The sequence below is a fragment of the Rhinolophus hipposideros genome (assembly GCF_964194185.1).
Source record: "Rhinolophus hipposideros genome assembly, chromosome: 3".
Lineage (NCBI taxonomy): Eukaryota > Metazoa > Chordata > Mammalia > Chiroptera > Rhinolophidae > Rhinolophus > Rhinolophus hipposideros.
Window position 1 is genome coordinate 1,603,791 of NC_138049.1, and position 18,545 is coordinate 1,622,335.

The following is an 18,545-nucleotide window of genomic DNA, read 5'->3' on the forward strand; positions in this document are numbered from 1 at the left end:
TTATTAGCAGCTAACAGTTCCCAGAAGCACCCAGTGTGCCACACACAGCCTCTCAGGAACATCCAGTCTCCATTAACCCTGAGGTGTGGGTACTGGTCAGGGGCCCAGGCTGGCATGTGCTGGGACTCTCTTCCACGCCGGTACCCACCAGGAAGGGTAATTTGGGGGGAGTATATTTGGACACTTAAGAGATCGTTCACGGTAGACAGAAAAGGAGATGCCACAAACATACTTAAAGTCAGAACATAAATTAATTTTACTTAGTTTTAGTCCTTTAAAAAAAAAGCTGTTTCAATCCAGTTTCACTGAAATATAACCTACAACTTAACGTCTCTTTCTTGTGTTCTAGGAATTATAATTATCACAGCTTTGAAATTCCAACAGTTGTAATTTATTTTCTTCGTTTTTCAAACATCAGGTTTCCCACAATAAGTCTGGAGCACACTGCAGACACTTCCTACTTTCTAAGCTTAAGGAATGCGTCTCAGATCAGGTATGAGTCTATGCTGATTTTATAGCCTTCTCTCACAGAATCAATTATATTGTACAAAAAAACAGAAGCAATATAAATTGAGAGCACACAGTAGTTCTTTCTTTGGCTTGCAAAAAGAATTGAGTATGAAGAATTAAAAACACTGATGTCATCGAAGAAAACGCCCAATTCTTTACAAGCCTTTCCAAGGCACGTGTGTTCTGGGCGACATCACCATCTCAAAACCTGACATGAGGTGCTGATGCCCAGACCTGACCAAGCATCACATGTCCGGAAAGTCAGCATTCCGCAGAGCCCAGGGGAGGTCCCGGGCACGGGCACGCAGCCCCCGGAGTCAGGCGCTGAGTAGGGGAAGTGAAGCAGTACGTTTATAAGCATGTTTCAAGTGCTGCCACAAAACACAGCAGAACAACATAAGGATCCCTGGTGGGGAAGTCGCTTAAGTGTTAGGAGATGGCTGAGGTTGTCTGGACACAGGGATGCCTGAGTGGCATTGAAGGAAATACAGAAAGGCGTGTAAGGGCAACAGCAGGAGCAGGAACAGGCCCAAAGGCCCAAAGGCCCCCGCAAGGACACACAGCGCACTGTTCAACAGCGGTCACACGGGCAGTGTGTTTCCAGGCGGAGACCGAGGCTGGAGGGACGGCACGCTCCACAGTCCCACAGGTGATGGGGGAGAGTGTCCAGCCGGAGCTGGAAACAGAGCCTAATTCTAATGTCTGAAGGCAGTGTGGAGGCTGCCGAGGAGGAGGAACTAGCCCTCGGCCGGCCGCCGCCATGATGAACGCGGGTGCGGTGCTGACGGCTGTGGTCTCGGATGGGGGGGGTGGGCAGCATGGAAGGGACCTTTCAGCAGCCCAGTGGCCACTGCTGCCCCCAGGCCCACCGCCGTGCTGGGTCAGTGTGAGGACATACTTCTGGTGCCAGGGGCCAGCTGAGGCCCCTGTGACAGGCGCCCCTGGCTCGGGGGCTCCCGGGTGCCCTGAACCAGGGCTGGGGCAGCCCCTGCCCACTCCTGCCCCCGTCCCTTCACTGTCCCACTCGGTCCTTTTAGACCCACAGCCACCCAGCCTCTGCTTCTCCGAGAGCTGAGGACAATCACACTCCCATCTTACAAGCAGCAGCTTCTGTAAAGCCAACTGCATAAACTATGAAAATCTCTGAAGGCATAGCGTCTACTGAGGTGAGTGAAATATTCACTGGTTAAAAATCACACTCACTGAATTGATACACCTGTGGGCACAGAACCATAAGCTTCCCATTATTCTCTTTACTCGTTTGAAACGCCTGCCTCTGAGCTCCGCTGCAGAAGGGCAGCAGACAGGGACTAACACTGGGTGGCATCGAGCTCAGGCTTCCGGTACCACGGGGACGGTACGCTCACCGCTGACCGTGAAGGAGAAAACGCAGGCCAGACGATGATGAACTTGGGAGGGGCACTGCGCCAGGCCGGGGTCTTAGCGCAGACCACGAAGTGGCCTGGCCCCAGCGACAGCGCCGTGGCCCTGACGGAGCAGCGCAGGCACCCAGCCATCCTCACAGCAGTCCCCAGGAGGGTCCTGTCACCACACCCACTTTACCGTGAGACTGTAGGTGACAGGGGTGGGATCAGAACTCAGGCAATCTGCGGCCAACACTGGTGCTGCCCTGAATGACCCCACTGGGCTGGTCCCAACACCAAGTTACAACCGGGCTCTAGAGGCCGAGTCCCGCCACCAGGCTCAGGAAACGCCGAGAATGGAAGGAGCCGGCGCCGGCCTGACCTGAGCCCCGGCTCAAGAGTGGCACTTACCTCTCTGGCACAGAGGGTCCAGGAACTCCTGTAAGCCGCTGGGGATGTTCCTGACGACGTCGCAGGAGTAGCCGTCCTCGGGCAGGAGGAAGGGTAGCTGCAGGTCAGGATCCTCTTCCAGTTGCACTTCCCGCCCATCGCTGCGGGCCAGTTCGTCAGCCGTGTTTTCAGCGACGGCCACCACGTTTTCTATTAGGTCCTGCTTGGGAAACAGGCCGGATCAGAGATGCTGTGTGGCTGGCGCAGCTCCCGCAAGTACGGGGCCATCCAGGAGGGACAACAGCCGGCCAGTATACCCACAGCCCAGGGGGAAGGCAGCAAAGCACCAGCCGAGCACACACCCCAGTACATGAACCAAGACGTTCATGACTGATTTCAAGTAACGTATAGCTCTGAACAGAAGCTGTGTAGTCACAAGACAATGGATTTTTTTCTCTTTTCGAAAGGAATCATTTTTTTCCTTGCACAATTCTGTAACATCCAGTGCTAATTATCCCACTTTTGGAGACTGTTTAATGACATAGGAAGAGCGGTGATTTCTGAATTACGGGTTATAGTGGTTTCTGTTTAAAAATTGTTTATTAACACAACACACAGACAGGAAAGTGCACAGATCCTGACTGCACAGCACACTGAAGTGGACACAGCAGCTCACCTACCACCCAGCTCAGGGAGCGGAAGCGCAGCCGGCCGAGCAGCGACCACGCATGCACGCCCTCCCGCCTTTCCCAAAGGCACCGCTCCCAGGCTTCCCACACCGTGCTCCTGTCGGCTCCTGAAATTCAGACAGCCGAAAGCACTTGTTTGTGCAGATACAGGGGTATCTGCCTAATTTCTGTGCACATTATGACCTAATGCTCATCCAGGATGTCGTGTAGCTACAGTTCATTCTTTTCCACTCAGGGCGGTATTCCTTTGCAACCACGACGTTGACTTATTTATACACAGTACTGCTGGTGGACACTCGGTGGTACCTAGTTTGGGGCTATTTTCAGAGATGTCTTTTGTTGGCATAAGTGCAATACTGGAGGTCAACAGATGGATCCAACCATCTAACTTACCTCTCTATTAGAGTAAGTCATCTAATTCTCAGGAAATAAGGTAGCTTATTAAACAAGGTCTCCTTTTTGCTTTTCATCCACATCTCCCTGTGCAAACGCGTCCCGCACCACCGTGTAGCAACGTGGCACCGTTCACTTACCGTCGGTATAAAGGGCTCATCGGGTGCACAGTGATAATTCTGTAATAAGGCTTGAAGTTGTAATGAATTTAACTTAAAGCAGGTGCTGTTTATATTGGGAATGTCGTCAGGTGCATACTTGTCCATTGTAAGCAGAGTGGTCGCCTTGGAGAACAAACAACAGAAATATGACTTAGAAGTATTTCACAAATATTCCCCTTTATGAACATTTGTACAATGGTAGTAACTTGCTAATTTGATTTTGAAATGCAGGATATTTTTAAGAAAACAAACTTCCATGAACATGAACTATATACATTAAATTGAACTGAAAGCACTGCCTACAAAAGGTTTTTATGTGGCCTCTTAATTTTACTCAAAAGCATATATAGTAAAATTCAATTGTATGTTCATAGAGCATTAAAAAAATTATCTTAGAACCTGGAAATACTTTCATAGCCAGTCAGGTGACCGATTCAATTACTCGGGTCTGAATAGGTTCACTGCAATGGCCTTTTTATAACCAGCTGGCTCAGTTAAAGCAGGAGGGGACTGCCTCTTTCTATGACAAATCTCCTTAGACTAGATTAAGAAACTGAGAAGAAAATACAAAACTACATGTAATAACAAAAATTCGCCCTGGGTTTTGAGACTGTGGATACTCATTTCTTTAAGTGTAAAACAGCACTTTCTGTCTCTTGCTCTCTTCCTTTGTGATTTGATGACTTTCTGGAGTGCTGTGCTCAGAGTCCTTCCTCTCTCTTTCGTGTATCTACTACTGTATATAGGTTTTTGCTTTGTGACCCCCTGGCTTCGTATTCTTAAAAGTGAATTAGTAACCATTTTAAATAAGAATCTGCCTTCTAGAAAGGAGCTTTAGGACACATACTTTCCTACTCTGAGTAAAAAGGACCACTGAAGGATCCGTGTCCTACTGGTTACCCTGGTATGTTGAGGTCCTGCCCTGTGCACCTCGGAATGTGACCTCATCTGGAGACAAGGCCTTGAGAGTGTAATCAAGCAGATCTACTATGACTGATGTCCTTACAAGAAGTGGACACGTGGACAGACAGGCGGCTGCCCTGTGCAGACAACGACAGAGATGGGGGCTGTGGGGGAGATGCGTCTACAGAACACGAAGATGCCCCGCGACCCACCAGAAGCTGGGGGAGGGGCATGGCACAGACTCTCCCTCACAGCCCTCACCTGCCCACCTGGCTCTTGGACCTTCCGGCCTCCAGAACTGAGACGATAAAGTTCTGTTGTTTAAGTCACCCAGTGTGTTGTACTTTGTTACAGTGACCCAGACAAACGCATATACCGTGCTCCCATTATATTTACACAGAAAAGAGCCCAAAAGCGGGTTGCTGACGTTCTGCTGCGTCCCAGTCCTTCCCCGGGACCACCCACCTGCACTATTCTGCTGAGATGACAGTCGGCGGCCAGCTCCAGGCCTTGCTTCTCCGCCCATGCTTCCACGTGTCCCAGCTGCTGGCGGATGATGGCGCCCCAGTAGTGGGAGCACAACCCCGACTCGGGGTCGGTGACCAGTCTGTTGAACAGCCACATGTTGATGAAGTGGAAGAGCTGAGAGAAGAGCTGGATGGTCAGGGCCGCATTGACCCTGCATCGCCGCAGCAGACACATGGCGCCCGTGAGCGTGTGCAAAACATCGTCTGTTCAGAAACGCAGGGTGAGGCAGGGTAGCAATGGCATTGGGGAAGAGCCTCGTGAAGCAGCCGTGGGCCAGATAACGGCACTTAAGAGAAGGCCTGCTCCACTCACGTCTAGAATACCTGTCTCAAATGGGCAGCGCGACGTGGTGGCTACAGACTACATACGGGGGGGGGAGGGGAGGATTCCCCAGATCTGTCTAGCATTTACGCACACGCTAAGGGACTTTCTAACAGACACAGCCAGCATGACATTCCAAAATGAGAACTACTGCTAAACAAAGCGGACGATAGTGAAACTTTATTATTTTACTAAGAATGCCAAATCCAATAGGACATCTCATTTATTTGTAAAATACCTCCCTCTTACATGTATTAAATATTAAAATGAAGTTAAACAGGCAGGACAGAAGGAGGGAGGGGAAGAAAGGAAGGAGGAGAAGAAAAGAAGGAGGGAGAGAGGGAGGGCGGGAGGAAAGGAAGAAGGAAAGAGGAAAAGAATATCCTAACCTATTTTTGGTCTTTGCAGACTGTTCTCTTCGGGGTCATCCAGGAAGGCTGGCATATAATTATTCAGTTCTGACTGAAGACAGTGAACCAGGTACCTGAAAATACGTAAACAGTGTTAATGATCTCAACATGTGGCACTGCTATTATCAGACATGGTACCACGTGCAAAACAGTTTGTACTGTTTAAAAATATTTTCATTTAAAAATATAATAGTTTTATTCTCAGGATTCATGAAACATAGTTCACTGAATTCCATTTATTAAGTCAACTCATTTTGCATAGTTATTTATGCTTCTTAATATTCATTTTCAATTAGAGTAAATGAAAACCTTTAAAATTAGTTTTGAAAATTCAACAAGAAAATATTCGATTTAAATCTTTATAGAACAGTGTCTCCAGAACTGTTGTCCTTACTTAAACGCCATTTGCACCAAGTGTGCTAAAACATCCTGGGCATCCAAGGTGATCCGGCTAAGGTCTCGATCCTGCTTAATGAAGTTGAGAAGCTCAGACGCATTTGCCATCCAGAAAGCAAGTGCCCCTGCGATGTTCTTCTGTTTCTGCAGACAGAACACATCTCCATAAGCAGCTACAGAACAAACAAAGACAGTAACACAAAAAGGGATGCTCTTGAAAAGCTGCTGAAGATAGACCAGTACCTTCCCATGTCACCGGGTATTTACCACAGATACCAGATATTTGCAAAGGAATTTGGGTACATTCACTGCGGTGGAAAATAACCACTTCTTCTTGGGGTTTATGTACAGATACATGGACCTAATTAGCTACGATTTAGAATCAATGGAGAAATGGAGAGAGCAAATACTACAACACCAAATTGGCAATTATGCATTATCTGGTAATCTGTGAAGTATACACACACGTCCCCATGGTCACCCACAGCCACCCTGATACTCGCAGTCACTGGCTTTGACACCAAGCAACTCGGTATCAAGTACTGATCTATCGCCTCATTTCCCGACCACATGTGCAGGCCAGGCAACCTCAGATGAGATCCAAAGAATAGGAACCAAAGATAAACGATAAAGAGAAGAAACAGAACTTTTGTCATTTCATATTCACACTGAAGTGCATTAAGCAGAAATTATGAAATGCCGATAAAGGTTGCAGTCAAAAAGGATTTTAGTAGTGCATGTTCTGCTGCTGAATGAGTGTTATGAACTGCTCAGTCCAGGTGTAGTGCTGTATTTGACATGGAAGCAGCATGAGAAACTCAGCTAAGCCAACACAGCCAGGCCCAGGCCCAGCAGTATGTCCTACCTGATGAACCTGGTCTACTTCCTGGAGAGAAACAGACGAGGGGAAATCAAGCAGAACGAGAGAAAGAAACTTGTAAACAATCATGGTAGTTCAAAAAAACCAAAACACCAATATGAAGGTACGACATGAAGGTACAACATTCAGTTAGGTTCTTGTCGAATTACATACTCATGTAAGGGGCCGAGGCAGCTCCTGGAGCGTACGCCGTAAGGGACTAATTAGTTCTATGTTCTTCCCACTGGGACAATAACTAAGTCAACTCCTAGAGAGCTTATCTCTAACGATGGTACAATGAACACATGAACATATGGATCTCTTTAGAAGATTCACAAAGGAAGGACTGCTGAACGTCCCGATAACACTGTGCGTCAGACTACTGAAAGGTCCGGAAGACAGTCTCTTCCCCTGGATTGATTAATAATGAAAGAGACAGGAAAGACCAACAGAAACAATCAAAAGTTGAGAACCTAACAATGGATTAAAAAACTTATACCTATACTATACTTATACTAAAAAGGAATAAATTATTTTTGGAAAGTAGGTTTTTATAAATTAAAGAATTTAAATTACTCACTGTCATAGTTTCTTACTAAAATGTTGCGATTCCTCCAATCATATACTAACCCTAAATCTGAAGTTTAAAAGCCCTGATTTGATGATGGTGGTTCCAATGACCAGTCCAAGTGCAACATGGAAAAGTCTATCAAAAGCAGTTTGATGACAGGACTTGATTTGAAATAGGCTTTAGAAATCCAAACAAGGTGGGGAACAGACAATGGCTTTGAATGACAACTGAAAAGGAAATCATGGTTGCTTGTAAAATAAGAGAGGAACAAAATAGTATCCAAATAAAATGACTCTCTTTTTTAATCCCTATCCTCACTTGGGTAAAAGAAGCCTAACTCCATCAAATTCATGTGCTAACCACTCAAACATAAGAGAAACACTTCTTTAAAAATTCTGGCCTTTTAAAACACTTCTGAGGGAATTAAAACATTAGTTAGCCTCAAACTATCCTGACAGGAGAAAGCAACCTAACCATCTAATTCTGTTTCTCAACATTACATCCTCAAGTTTTATAGCTGAATACTAGCATTGCCATGTGATTTAGGAAAACTATTTTAAAAATCTGTAAATTTAAGATTAAATCTTCAAATTATCTGTAAGTATGGAAAACTGCTATGCCAATTTTATCAACTATAGAGAGTACCTCAAAGAAACAAGCCATTCTACTGAGAAAACACCCTTGCTTCCGAAATTTTCAAATAGATTTATGAAAGAATTTGACTTGAGTTTCATCGTAAGTGAGAAATGTCGTGATGTCCATCATACCTACACCAGTGCAGACAATCCCACCAGCATCACAGGAGGCTCATTATAAAAGAGCAAGTGCCTTTTACAACCATTAGAGAATTCTAACAAGGGGGCTGCCAGGGCCTGGAGGGAAGGAAATGGGGAGAAACTACTCGATGGGGTGGGCTTCTACTGCAGGTAACAGAAATGTTTCAGAACCAGAGGGTCGACAGCTGGGAATGCACTAACTGCTACTGAACTGGTCACTGTAAAAGGGCTGATTTTATGTTATGTGAATTTCATCTCAATAACTTTTTTTTTTAAATTCTAAGAAAATTCACATCAAGTCGCAATACTTTCTCACAACAAGTATAAATTTTAAGGGTCTCTTTCATGATTATTACGTTACCATATACACAGTTTATCTTCCCTTATTCTAAAGTCTGTAGGGAAGAAACAGTAAAAACTTTACATTTCTCTTCAACTTTTAAAGCCATACATTTTTCAACACAATTTATGTAACTTTTAATTTAGAAAAAAATTCTTAAGATAAAGGCAAACATACAACCAAATCTGAAATATTATAGTAACAAACTTGACTGACTTCAAAAGGACAAGCACATCAGGGACTGGCATGGTGTCGCAGGTGAACTTACCTGAATCACCCCTTCCATCATGCTCACCATCTTGTTGACTATTGCGATCACTCTGTGAGTACGTTCTGTAGGACTGACATCGGGTCTGTACTGGCTGGACAATACATACCGACATGCCATATATAATACATATGTAGGTGACAACTTAAAATGGACTGTAGAGCTATTAGTATAATTTATAATGGCAGATAAAAATGAATCTTCAGCTGTGAAAAGATTTCAAAAACAAGAAAAAAAGAAAAAAAAAGAACAGAAACAAAAACCCATGAAAATCAGATGGAGAAAAATGGAACAAGCAGTAATTCACTAACACTGGAATCTGAAGTTACTCACAGCTTTCCCTGAATTCAATGCTTGCAGGCAGCGTGACCTCAGGCCCAGGAGCGTCCTGAGTTCTGAAAAAAATAATGTTGCCGTCTCTGAAAAGTTAGGAACTGCCGTCACGCAGTTCCTAACATCACTGCCCAGCTGTGCAGCTTTCAGAACTATTTTTACATGTGTGTACAGTTTTTCTGAAATAATAAACAGCCCAATGCCCTGCCTCCACAAGGAGTGCATCTGAATATTCAGACACTCAGAGTCATCATATCATCCCCCAGCTCCTCTGAGGTCAACTCCTTGAAGTATCTGCTTCTTTCCCGAGAGCAGACCTGACATGATTCTCTATTATTCACGAAGACTTTGTGCAGCACACAGAGACCAGGCCGCTGTGCAGCTGCCACAGCCACGGCTCAAGTCACCATGAAAAGACACAGAGAAAGTCTACACCACGTCCAGCCTGGCACTGAGCTCTTACAGGGGGAGGAATTTCCCAAGAGCTAGCCACTGTGTTTATTGGCTGATAAAAGTCACCCAAGATGGTCCCTGAAGATCCCTTCAGCCACTTGGGTAGCATTTTTTAATGCTCACACTGACGCAGGCCTTAAAATAAGACATCCTACTCACTCACACTTTTTCTTAAAGTCACAGAAACTCCAGGCACTTTTCATCATTCAGCCTGACACTACAAAAATGAGGAAAGGCCAAAAATATAAACAAAGAGAAATTTGGAACATTTCTAAGCATTAGCACTGTACTAATGTTTATGTATTTTCAGGTACTCAGGACCAAATTAATTCAAAGGGTAGGTAACTTCAGTTAAAGATTTCTTCAACTAGTGCGTCACCCTGCCCCCACTGGCTGGATGTAAGCGCAGGGTACTGTTATGTGAAGTTCTTTCAGATACACACATGTACACATGCAGGGATGTGTCCACTAGGGCATAATGTGAAATATGATTTTGTGTTTTGTACTGTGGTCAAAAACATTTGAAAGCCATTAGTAAGCGCAAACTTTCTAAAATGTGTAAGACAAATGTGTTTTGCCTTTCTGCAAAGTTACCAGAAAATTAAATAGAGGGATTATGACAACTGGAATGAAAATGTCGATTGAGTTAAATATTGGCTCACACCAAAATGAGGGCAATACTGACGCAAATAAATCTTCCTGTTTGGTGAAACGGGAAGTCAACACAGTTATCAGGATATTTGCACTAGGTTAGTGATTTAAAATGACAGTCGTTTCCAGCAGAACATTCAAGGCTACTCATCTCTTCAGACAAAACACCTATGATTACAGATTTATACAGTTATAGACTGCCTAACTAAAATAGTAATTCCTTTCCAACAACAAAGTTCTCTTTCCTCCATCCTCATCTTTGTCACACACTCAAAGATGAATAAGGAGAGAATATAATGAGTCAACTCAAACTAAGGTAATCATTACAAGTAAAAACAAAAATATTTTCATCAAATCATATGCTTCGAAGTTTACGCAGTCTATGATTTATAATTTGGATTTAACTCAACAATTTAGGCGTAAAAATGCTCTTATACACAGATATAATTTAAATGCAATTATTTTAACATGCGTCTCTTACCCTGCCATGTTTATAGACATCTACAATTGCAGGTAAGTAGTTATTTTCAAGTTAATGTCAACGGATGACCCTGGACAAACTTTATGCAGTGTTTATGTCTCTTCAATTTAACAAATCTAGTAAAATGAAGGGAATTTAAATGCTCATTGAAAAAATGTCAGTGATAATGTAGTCACTCCAATCATTCAAAGACTTTCTCCTTGACTACATAGCATTTTAAACATGCTTATTAAAGTGACTTAGGTTTTTATGAATATATCAAATTAAGTATTGCTTACCAACCTGTATATGTGAAAAATACAATTGTAAATGGGAAGAATCACTGTCTTAATAGCAACAAAATAACACATACTTGTACTTCAAATAAAACCTTTATTTTAGTAACACTGCAAAGCAAAACCATCTGACCTTGAAAAGAGTTAATTAAAATTTTTGCTCACAGGATAAAATAATTTCTGACATACAATTAATCAACATGTGGCTATTACTTATTAACTCTTTATACTTACTCATTTTGCATATTCCAAAAGCATTATCCTCACCCACCTTTCCTCTCACATGTCTTCATTCACTCACTTAATTCTGTGGGCTCAGAACTGTGATATCCCCATCTGAATGCACAAATTTAACTCCTGTGATGACTGATGTTGGTTTAGTATCTGATGATACACAGTGCCCTCTGCTGGAAGTTGGAAAATTAAAAACTATCTGGCCTTTCACGGAATTGGTAAGTGACCTTGAGCAAGTGACCTGCATCAGCTAACACCTGACTGTATCTGTGAAAGGTAACAGTCAGAATGGCCTCATTAAATATTTGAATAGCGCCAGAAGATGAAGGCTCCCAGTTTCACTGCTGATAATGAGAACATGATAAAATATTCATACTGTACGTCCCTGCTTCTGTCTGAGTACACGAGAGGCCTACAGTAAACGTGCTCAGCACAGATAACACCGCAGTTTAAACAAATTGGCTACACAAACCACGTCTGAGACACTGACGTTAATTTTCAACATTTAAACAATTTTAGAGGTCACAAGAAAGTAAATTCTGACTTATTAAGGTCATATAATTTATTGACTTATTAAGACCATATAATTTAAAAATCGTGAGAAAAGAAAATAACAAAAGGCAGAAGCTCTCTATTGAAAAAACCTAGGCAAGAACAATGTGAGAAGAAAACAAAATCACCCCATTCATCTCAACAGGGAGACACACCACATGGGAGCCCAACACAGCACCATAGCACTCCATGAATCCTGAAAGCTCTCCCTCAAAATCAGGTTTGGCTTTGTATATTTTTAAATACGTGAGGATTTCTTCTAAAAAGGGGGGAAATGACTAGTTTTATCTAAGTATATAAATTAACAAATATTAAAACTATAAAAACTCTCCCACATTTTTGCAGAGAAGCACATTCAAAACAGACACATTTTAATTCAACACTCCTATTTCAACTGGACAACTCCGTGGCACATACGGGATAGAACTGCTGATGGAACATTTTCTTCCAAGTCAGTAACATAAAATGGAAATATTCTGAAAAATACCGCTGACATGCTAAAACTGTTGGCCGAGCCCCTGTAGGTTCAATGGTCTTCACCCCAAGCCCTCCCTGGGCCGCCCCCCTCCTTCCTACCTGCTCTCTTGCCTGCGGTAGTCCTGATACTCCCCTCTGACCATGGGCTTCACCATCCCTCGCTCGGCGGGGCTGGAGGCAGACGGTCCCCTGTCGCTGTCCAGCCTTGTGGTGCTCTGGGCCAAAGGAAGGAAGACGCAGCGCGTTTAAAACTGCACACCCCCGTCACGCTTCACACCCAGTGCTGCAGGTGAAGCTGTGGTGCAAGGCTGCCAAGCAGGGGAGCATGACGGGAGCGCAGAGCGCGAGCACAGACGGGAGGTGCTCAGCACGCGGAGGACGCACGTCCAGGAGGAGTGGCACGCCCAAGACACACTGTCCTTCACTGCCACTGAGGAACTGTAAACCACACACAGCCACCTTCCTTTCCGAAAAGCTAGAAGGTGCTTTAAAACACAGGCACGCAGAAGCAGTACATACACACGGGGTTCTTCAAAAACACAGCAACAATAGTGACTTTATTCCAAGCAGTTCTCTTCAGTCAGGCTAGGGCTGCGAGAATGCACAATGTAAAGAAGCAGGGTCTTTCGTTTTATTTGTTAGTTTTAAGAAAGGACTTAAAACTCTGCTCTTTATAGCTCAAAACCTACAAAGAATTCAGTATAGAAACTGGTTTATTTCTTGCCCTTAGACAACAAAGATAAAACACACATGTATAGCAACCCAACACAGCACATTTCAATCCTTCCCAACAGTACACATTCCTAACCAACCAACAGCAGACAAAAAAGGATGAGTTACCTTTATGAAGAAAACAATCAGAACAGAATCAATACACTGATAACTAACAAATGGACTGTAGCGCACTCCCTTTATGTAAGACTCCCCACTACATCTGTTTAATGAAGACACTGAGCGCAGATAAGTAAGAACCACCCTTGTTTTACCAACTAAGGATTACACTGTGCCGTATGGGTCTCTCTGGGTTTTCATTTCCCAAAAATGAGATTATACAATTTGATTTGTAAACAAAATTACTCTTTTTCATGTTGTAAACATCTTACAATATCATTTTTACATTACAGAACTGTAATGGCCATTGTGGGGACTGAGTCCCAGAGAGCAGTTTCCAGGCTCTCGGCCTCACATGGAAAGGTGCTGGCTCGAGTAGTAAATGGCCATCAGCTGTGACTAGTTGGCTGTTAGCTGTTACCGGTTAGCCACTAGCCACTGATACCACTGCCGTGGCTGAGCTAGCAAGCGCGGATTGCAGTGAGCAAGTGAGGTGGGTTGGTTGGCAGAGAAGGGGACTGCAGATTGCGGATCGTGTGGCTCCTGCTTCCTGTGTCTCCAACCCAGCCACCATCGAGAATACAGTGGTTTGACTCCCCTACCTATGGCTCCGTGGGTGTTCCTTTTAGGCCTCACCATGTCCTGCGTTTTTGTGCAGGGAGTGGGACTAGAGATCCTGTATGACAGTCATAAAACATTTTGTTGTCTATTCATCAAAGTTCATTAAACCAATCCTTTGTTATCTGAAATTTTCATCAGTATAGAGTCATGACAATCATGCTCATATATATATATATATATATTCCTAGACAATAATTACTTCTATAACATACATTTATAGAAATAAAACTGCTTGGTCAGTGGATGGCAATATTTAGACTACCAAAAATTGTTTTAAATGAGTAAGGCAAGATAGTCAAATTATGGCATTTTATACGCTAACATATTACAAAACAACTTTAGCTTGTTTTTAAATGATTTTCAAAGGAAACCCTCACAAAATAAAAGCCAAAGGAAGCAGGACAGAAGGTTTGTTTGTGCACGTTTGTGTGTGCGTGTGTGTATACAGATTTAATGATGTTAAAAAGTATAAATTAACACATGTACATGCACAAAGAATTCAAAAAAGGATCCATCAAAATGTTACGAATAGCTAACTATAAATTGTGAAGGAAGGAATGATTTTCACTTTTATTTTTCAATTTACCAAGTTTTCATTGTTGACTAAACATTTTATAAAAACTAAAATTTAAAAAAAAAAAAAAAAAAAAAAAAACTAAAATTTTTATCAAGACAGTTATATCTGGTCCCAAGAGTATTTATTCATTCAACTATTCCCAAGATCGTTACTGGGACTCTTTCATGCACCACACGCTTCTCTAGACACCAGAGGTTCAGCAGAGAACCCACCCGGCAAGAACCCTACTTTCCCAGAGCTCACATTCTACAGCCAATCAACAAACAAAAGAGCTCAGCCGGGAATAAAAGCTGCACACAGAACTTGAAGTAAGCTGTGTTGACAGCACCCGGAAGCTCGAGGACCACTTCCGTTCAGGAGGTGACAAGCTGAGGTCTGAGAAACGGGGTGGCCACGTGCAAACAGTGTAAAGAGCATTCAGAGGGGCAGACACACATGGGCCTTCAGATGGGAACGGTGGGTGGTCAGGGGACAGCAGTGGCCTGCATGCAGGACAGGCTGGGGACAGCACACGCTAAGCTCAGAGGGAAGGCGCTGCCTGAGCCCAAGTGAAGACTGCGTGGTATTTGGGATCAGAAGCCACCGGGATCTTTGACAGCGGGGTGGTAAGGGAATCCCATTTACATCTGTAGAACACGGAGTCTGCTGCTGGGAGGGCAGTGAGGAGACGGGCAGACCAGAGGAGGCTGCCCTCTGTGAAGGAGCTACGCGGGCTCCCGCCACGTGCAGACCTCTCAGTGATGACGGAGGAAGGCAGACATGGAGGACTAGGCAGAGGTCAAGCAAACAGAACTTGGGCATGACTAGATGCAGAGGCTGAGCGAAGGAAAGGCTCTGAGGACAACCTGTGGATGGGACATCAGTGACTGAGCTCGGGAAGGCCCAGGGAAAACAGGATGCTGGAGAGAGAAGAGCCAGTTGGTCTCGGCTGTGTAACTTTGAAATACGCGTTAGATATTCCCATGGGTGTTAAGCAGGCCTCCGCAGTAGGGGCAGGTCCGGGCCCGAGTCGGAGCACTTAACACAAAGACGGCATTTTAACTTCGGCAAGTGTACGACATCACCTAGGAACACAGATCAGCAGGAGGGAAGGGGCTCCAGGTCTGAAGCCTGGGTACCTCCCAAATTTCAGAAGTGAAGCGGAGGAGCAAGAGGAGGTATGAGCAATGAAGTGGGAAGAAATGGAGAGGGACACCTGGAAGCTGAAAGAAAGTGCCCCGAGTCAGTGGTGGTAAGCCAGCTCTGACAGACGGAGAACAGGCCCTGGGCTTGGCGACCTGGATGGAGAGCGGCCCAGTGCTGTGACAAGCACAGGCCCCATGAAGGAGCAGGAGCCGAGGAAAGACGACAGGACTTCCAGGAAGTGGACATGCGACCACAGATCATTTCTTCAAGAAATCACACTGTGACCAGGAGCAGAAGCCTGGGTGTAACAGCTGGAGGGGGCAGTGAGGGCTTCTAAAAACAGGGCCACTGCAGACGTCTGGAGGCCGAGGAGCTGTCCCAGGACTGAGCAGCTCCTCCGCCTGGACCTAGGCGGGGCCTACGCTTCGCTTTAACCAATGGAAGGGGGAGAATCAATGCTGTGCCAGTGCCCGGCCCAAGCTTTAAGGAGACCTGCCAATTCCACAGTCTTGTGCGGTACCTAGACGTCAGGCTGCCCCATGGAGACATGATGGGGGAGAGGTCCCATGGAGGGAATCTGAGATAACGAAGAGGTGACAGGAGTCCCTGCGTCCTGGCACAGCCTGGCTACCAACTAACCCGCTAGCTAGGTGGACGCAGTCACACAAGTGGCCATCAGCAAGACCGACACGTGACTGCCCAGGGGAGTCCAAACCACGAAGCACACACAGCAAGTGCACAAGGTGGCCGCTGTGGTAGCCCACTGACTTGGAGGGTTTGCTCCCCAGCATTAGACAAACAAAATTAAGACAAATAAACTGACTGTGCAAGCAAAGAACCTGGGAGGTAAGCTGGTGGGTGGGAGCTGGGGTCTAAGTCGAGGGGTCAAGGAGAGCAGGAGCCCATTCTCTTCAGGGGTCCCCTGACCAAGAAGGGGACACACAGCACGGAGCAGAAAGCACAACTTCCCTGACCTTGGGGAAGAGACAGCCTGCTCATGTCCTAGGTCTGTCACTGAGCGGTACCGCAGGCTGTGGGGCCACAGTGGGCAGAGAGCCCTGGGCAGTCTGTCCGCACACCAGCTCCACGCGCACACGTCCAGACAGTCGCCTATGGGTCCTCAGTGCTGCACACACACGTCCCGTCAGGTAACACGCAATCACCTACCTTGCTTGTTGGTAATGCTGTTCCACTGTGGACATCTCCTCCTAAATCAAAAGTTGTCTCCTGAACAATCCTGTCAGGATGAAAAGAAAGCCATGGAGTTACTAACTCTGGAATGAGACGGCGTAGTCTCTTCTAGCAACACAAAAGCACCAGTTAGTTAAACACCCCAGTGTTCAAAGATCACCAAGACATCACTTCATTTTCAACATATGAAGTTATTGAAAAAAAAACCTACAGTCACTTCATGAACTTCCCTGACTGATGCCTACTAATCCTCTCGGGATATTCTTTACAGCGGTACTTGAAACAGTCAACTGCAAGAAACAATAAAGGGAAAAGCAAGCTGTTTCATCACGTCAGCCTCTCCAGGCTGCAAATGGCCCAGGAATAAAGTGCCACCACCTCAGGTGCCAGGCGCCCTGTGGATAGAGGGCAGGTGATGTGCCCATAGGAGGATGGCAGAGGGGGCTGACCGTCCTCCGGCCTGAAAGCAGTCTGGTAACAGTTTGTGGACACCACCACTTAGGCCGCACAGAAAGAAATGGAGAACATTTTTGATAATGTTAGGAATCAGATCAAGAATTACTCTTGTTTAAACAATTTTTTAGAGTATCGCAAAATACCAAAACTTTTGAACTATCATTATGAAAAAATTAATTCAAAATATACACAATCTCATTTAAAAAGTCAATAATCTGAAGCCAGCAACGTTTCTTTGGCATGAAGGAAGGATGAATGAGACCCAGACCACAAGAGAGGCCCAGCCAAAGGGGAAAGAGAGCCTACAAGAACCTGGGAACCAGCAGGAACAGTCAGTGCTTAAATTTCCTGGGCTTCACAAGACAATCAAAAAGAATGAAAATCTTTTTTGTTACACTATTTGGAAAACATATAGTCTAATTTCAAAGCACATGCTAACTCGAAACTTGTATTTAAGTCCAATCTACAGAATGAAACTAGGAAGGGATGTAGAAGTTCAAAACAAGTTTTCAAATTAAAAAACCAGGTACAAATTAATAAAATCATCTGGTAGTACAAAAGAATACCACACTTAAAATAGTAAGTTTAGAGAAAGTAAAGGCTATACCTTTACTTTCCATCGATCTTCTGAAAAACGACTTCATGCAATACATTACAGAGTTTTCTGAAATTAAATACTTATCCTCTGTCACCAAGATATTCACAAAATGAAAGAGTTCTACGCGTCTGCACTGGTTTGAATGAGAACTTTGTTATTTTGTCTCTGACAATGAATCTAGGAAATATAACTGCTCACCTTCCTCTGTCATCATGACCTATGAAAGCTACAGATACTCCTTACCCACCCCTAACTTCCTCTATGACGTACAAAAGTACAAGCAAAGTCTTCTCGATTCCATTGGTAATTATCATTCCAGAATAACAAATTTACTCAATACCATGCAAAGCTTTTTATTTTTTTCCCTAAAGCTACCAAAACTTTCAGGTTTAACATGGATCCATCTGTATTGTATTCTGGATATGTGAGTAGTTAGAAAATGTCTTTGTTCATGACTCTGATGACGTCTTCCGAATGTAAGAATCATGTCTCGGGCATCTTAGCACTGAGAGCATAATGTTACATGGCACAGGTGCTCAAAGAACGCACATTAGGTGGATTCATAAATGAATTCATACGTCATCAGAAGTCTCTACAATTCCCAAAGTGCCCATCAATGTCAAACTGTGCCATACTGAGCATAGCATCACTCAGGCTTCGAAGGCAAAGACCCTGAAGGGTGCAGCTAAAAATACATGGATCATGTATCCCTCCAGGAACTACGTAGAAAAAGAACAGCAAACAAAGCCCAACGTTACTAGAAGGAAGGAAACAACAAAGATCAGAGCAGAAATAAATAGAATAGACACTA

At 44.4% G+C, this 18,545-nt stretch overlaps 1 protein-coding gene across 12 annotated transcripts in view; it reads right to left on the bottom strand.

The window, feature by feature from the left end:
- Positions 1-18,545, bottom strand: part of AFDN (afadin, adherens junction formation factor) — a 131,468-nt gene that overhangs the window by 42,072 nt on the left and 70,851 nt on the right. For 9 of the 12 annotated variants that reach the window (XM_081035369.1, XM_081035377.1, XM_081035376.1 and 6 more), the window contains 10 exons: positions 16,657-16,726; positions 12,435-12,550; positions 9,213-9,274; positions 8,880-9,085; positions 6,931-6,951; positions 6,064-6,209; positions 5,649-5,743; positions 4,876-5,141; positions 3,487-3,630; positions 2,286-2,484 (listed from right to left, as the gene is read on the bottom strand). In XM_081035369.1, the coding sequence (XP_080891495.1) occupies positions 2,286-2,484; positions 3,487-3,630; positions 4,876-5,141; positions 5,649-5,743; positions 6,064-6,209; positions 6,931-6,951; positions 8,880-9,085; positions 9,213-9,274; positions 12,435-12,550; positions 16,657-16,726 (1,325 nt within the window). The remainder of the gene's footprint in view (positions 1-2,285; positions 2,485-3,486; positions 3,631-4,875; positions 5,142-5,648; positions 5,744-6,063; positions 6,210-6,930; positions 6,952-8,879; positions 9,086-9,212; positions 9,275-12,434; positions 12,551-16,656; positions 16,727-18,545) is intronic. The other 3 variants (XM_081035379.1, XM_081035378.1, XM_081035370.1) reach the window with 1 other exon arrangement.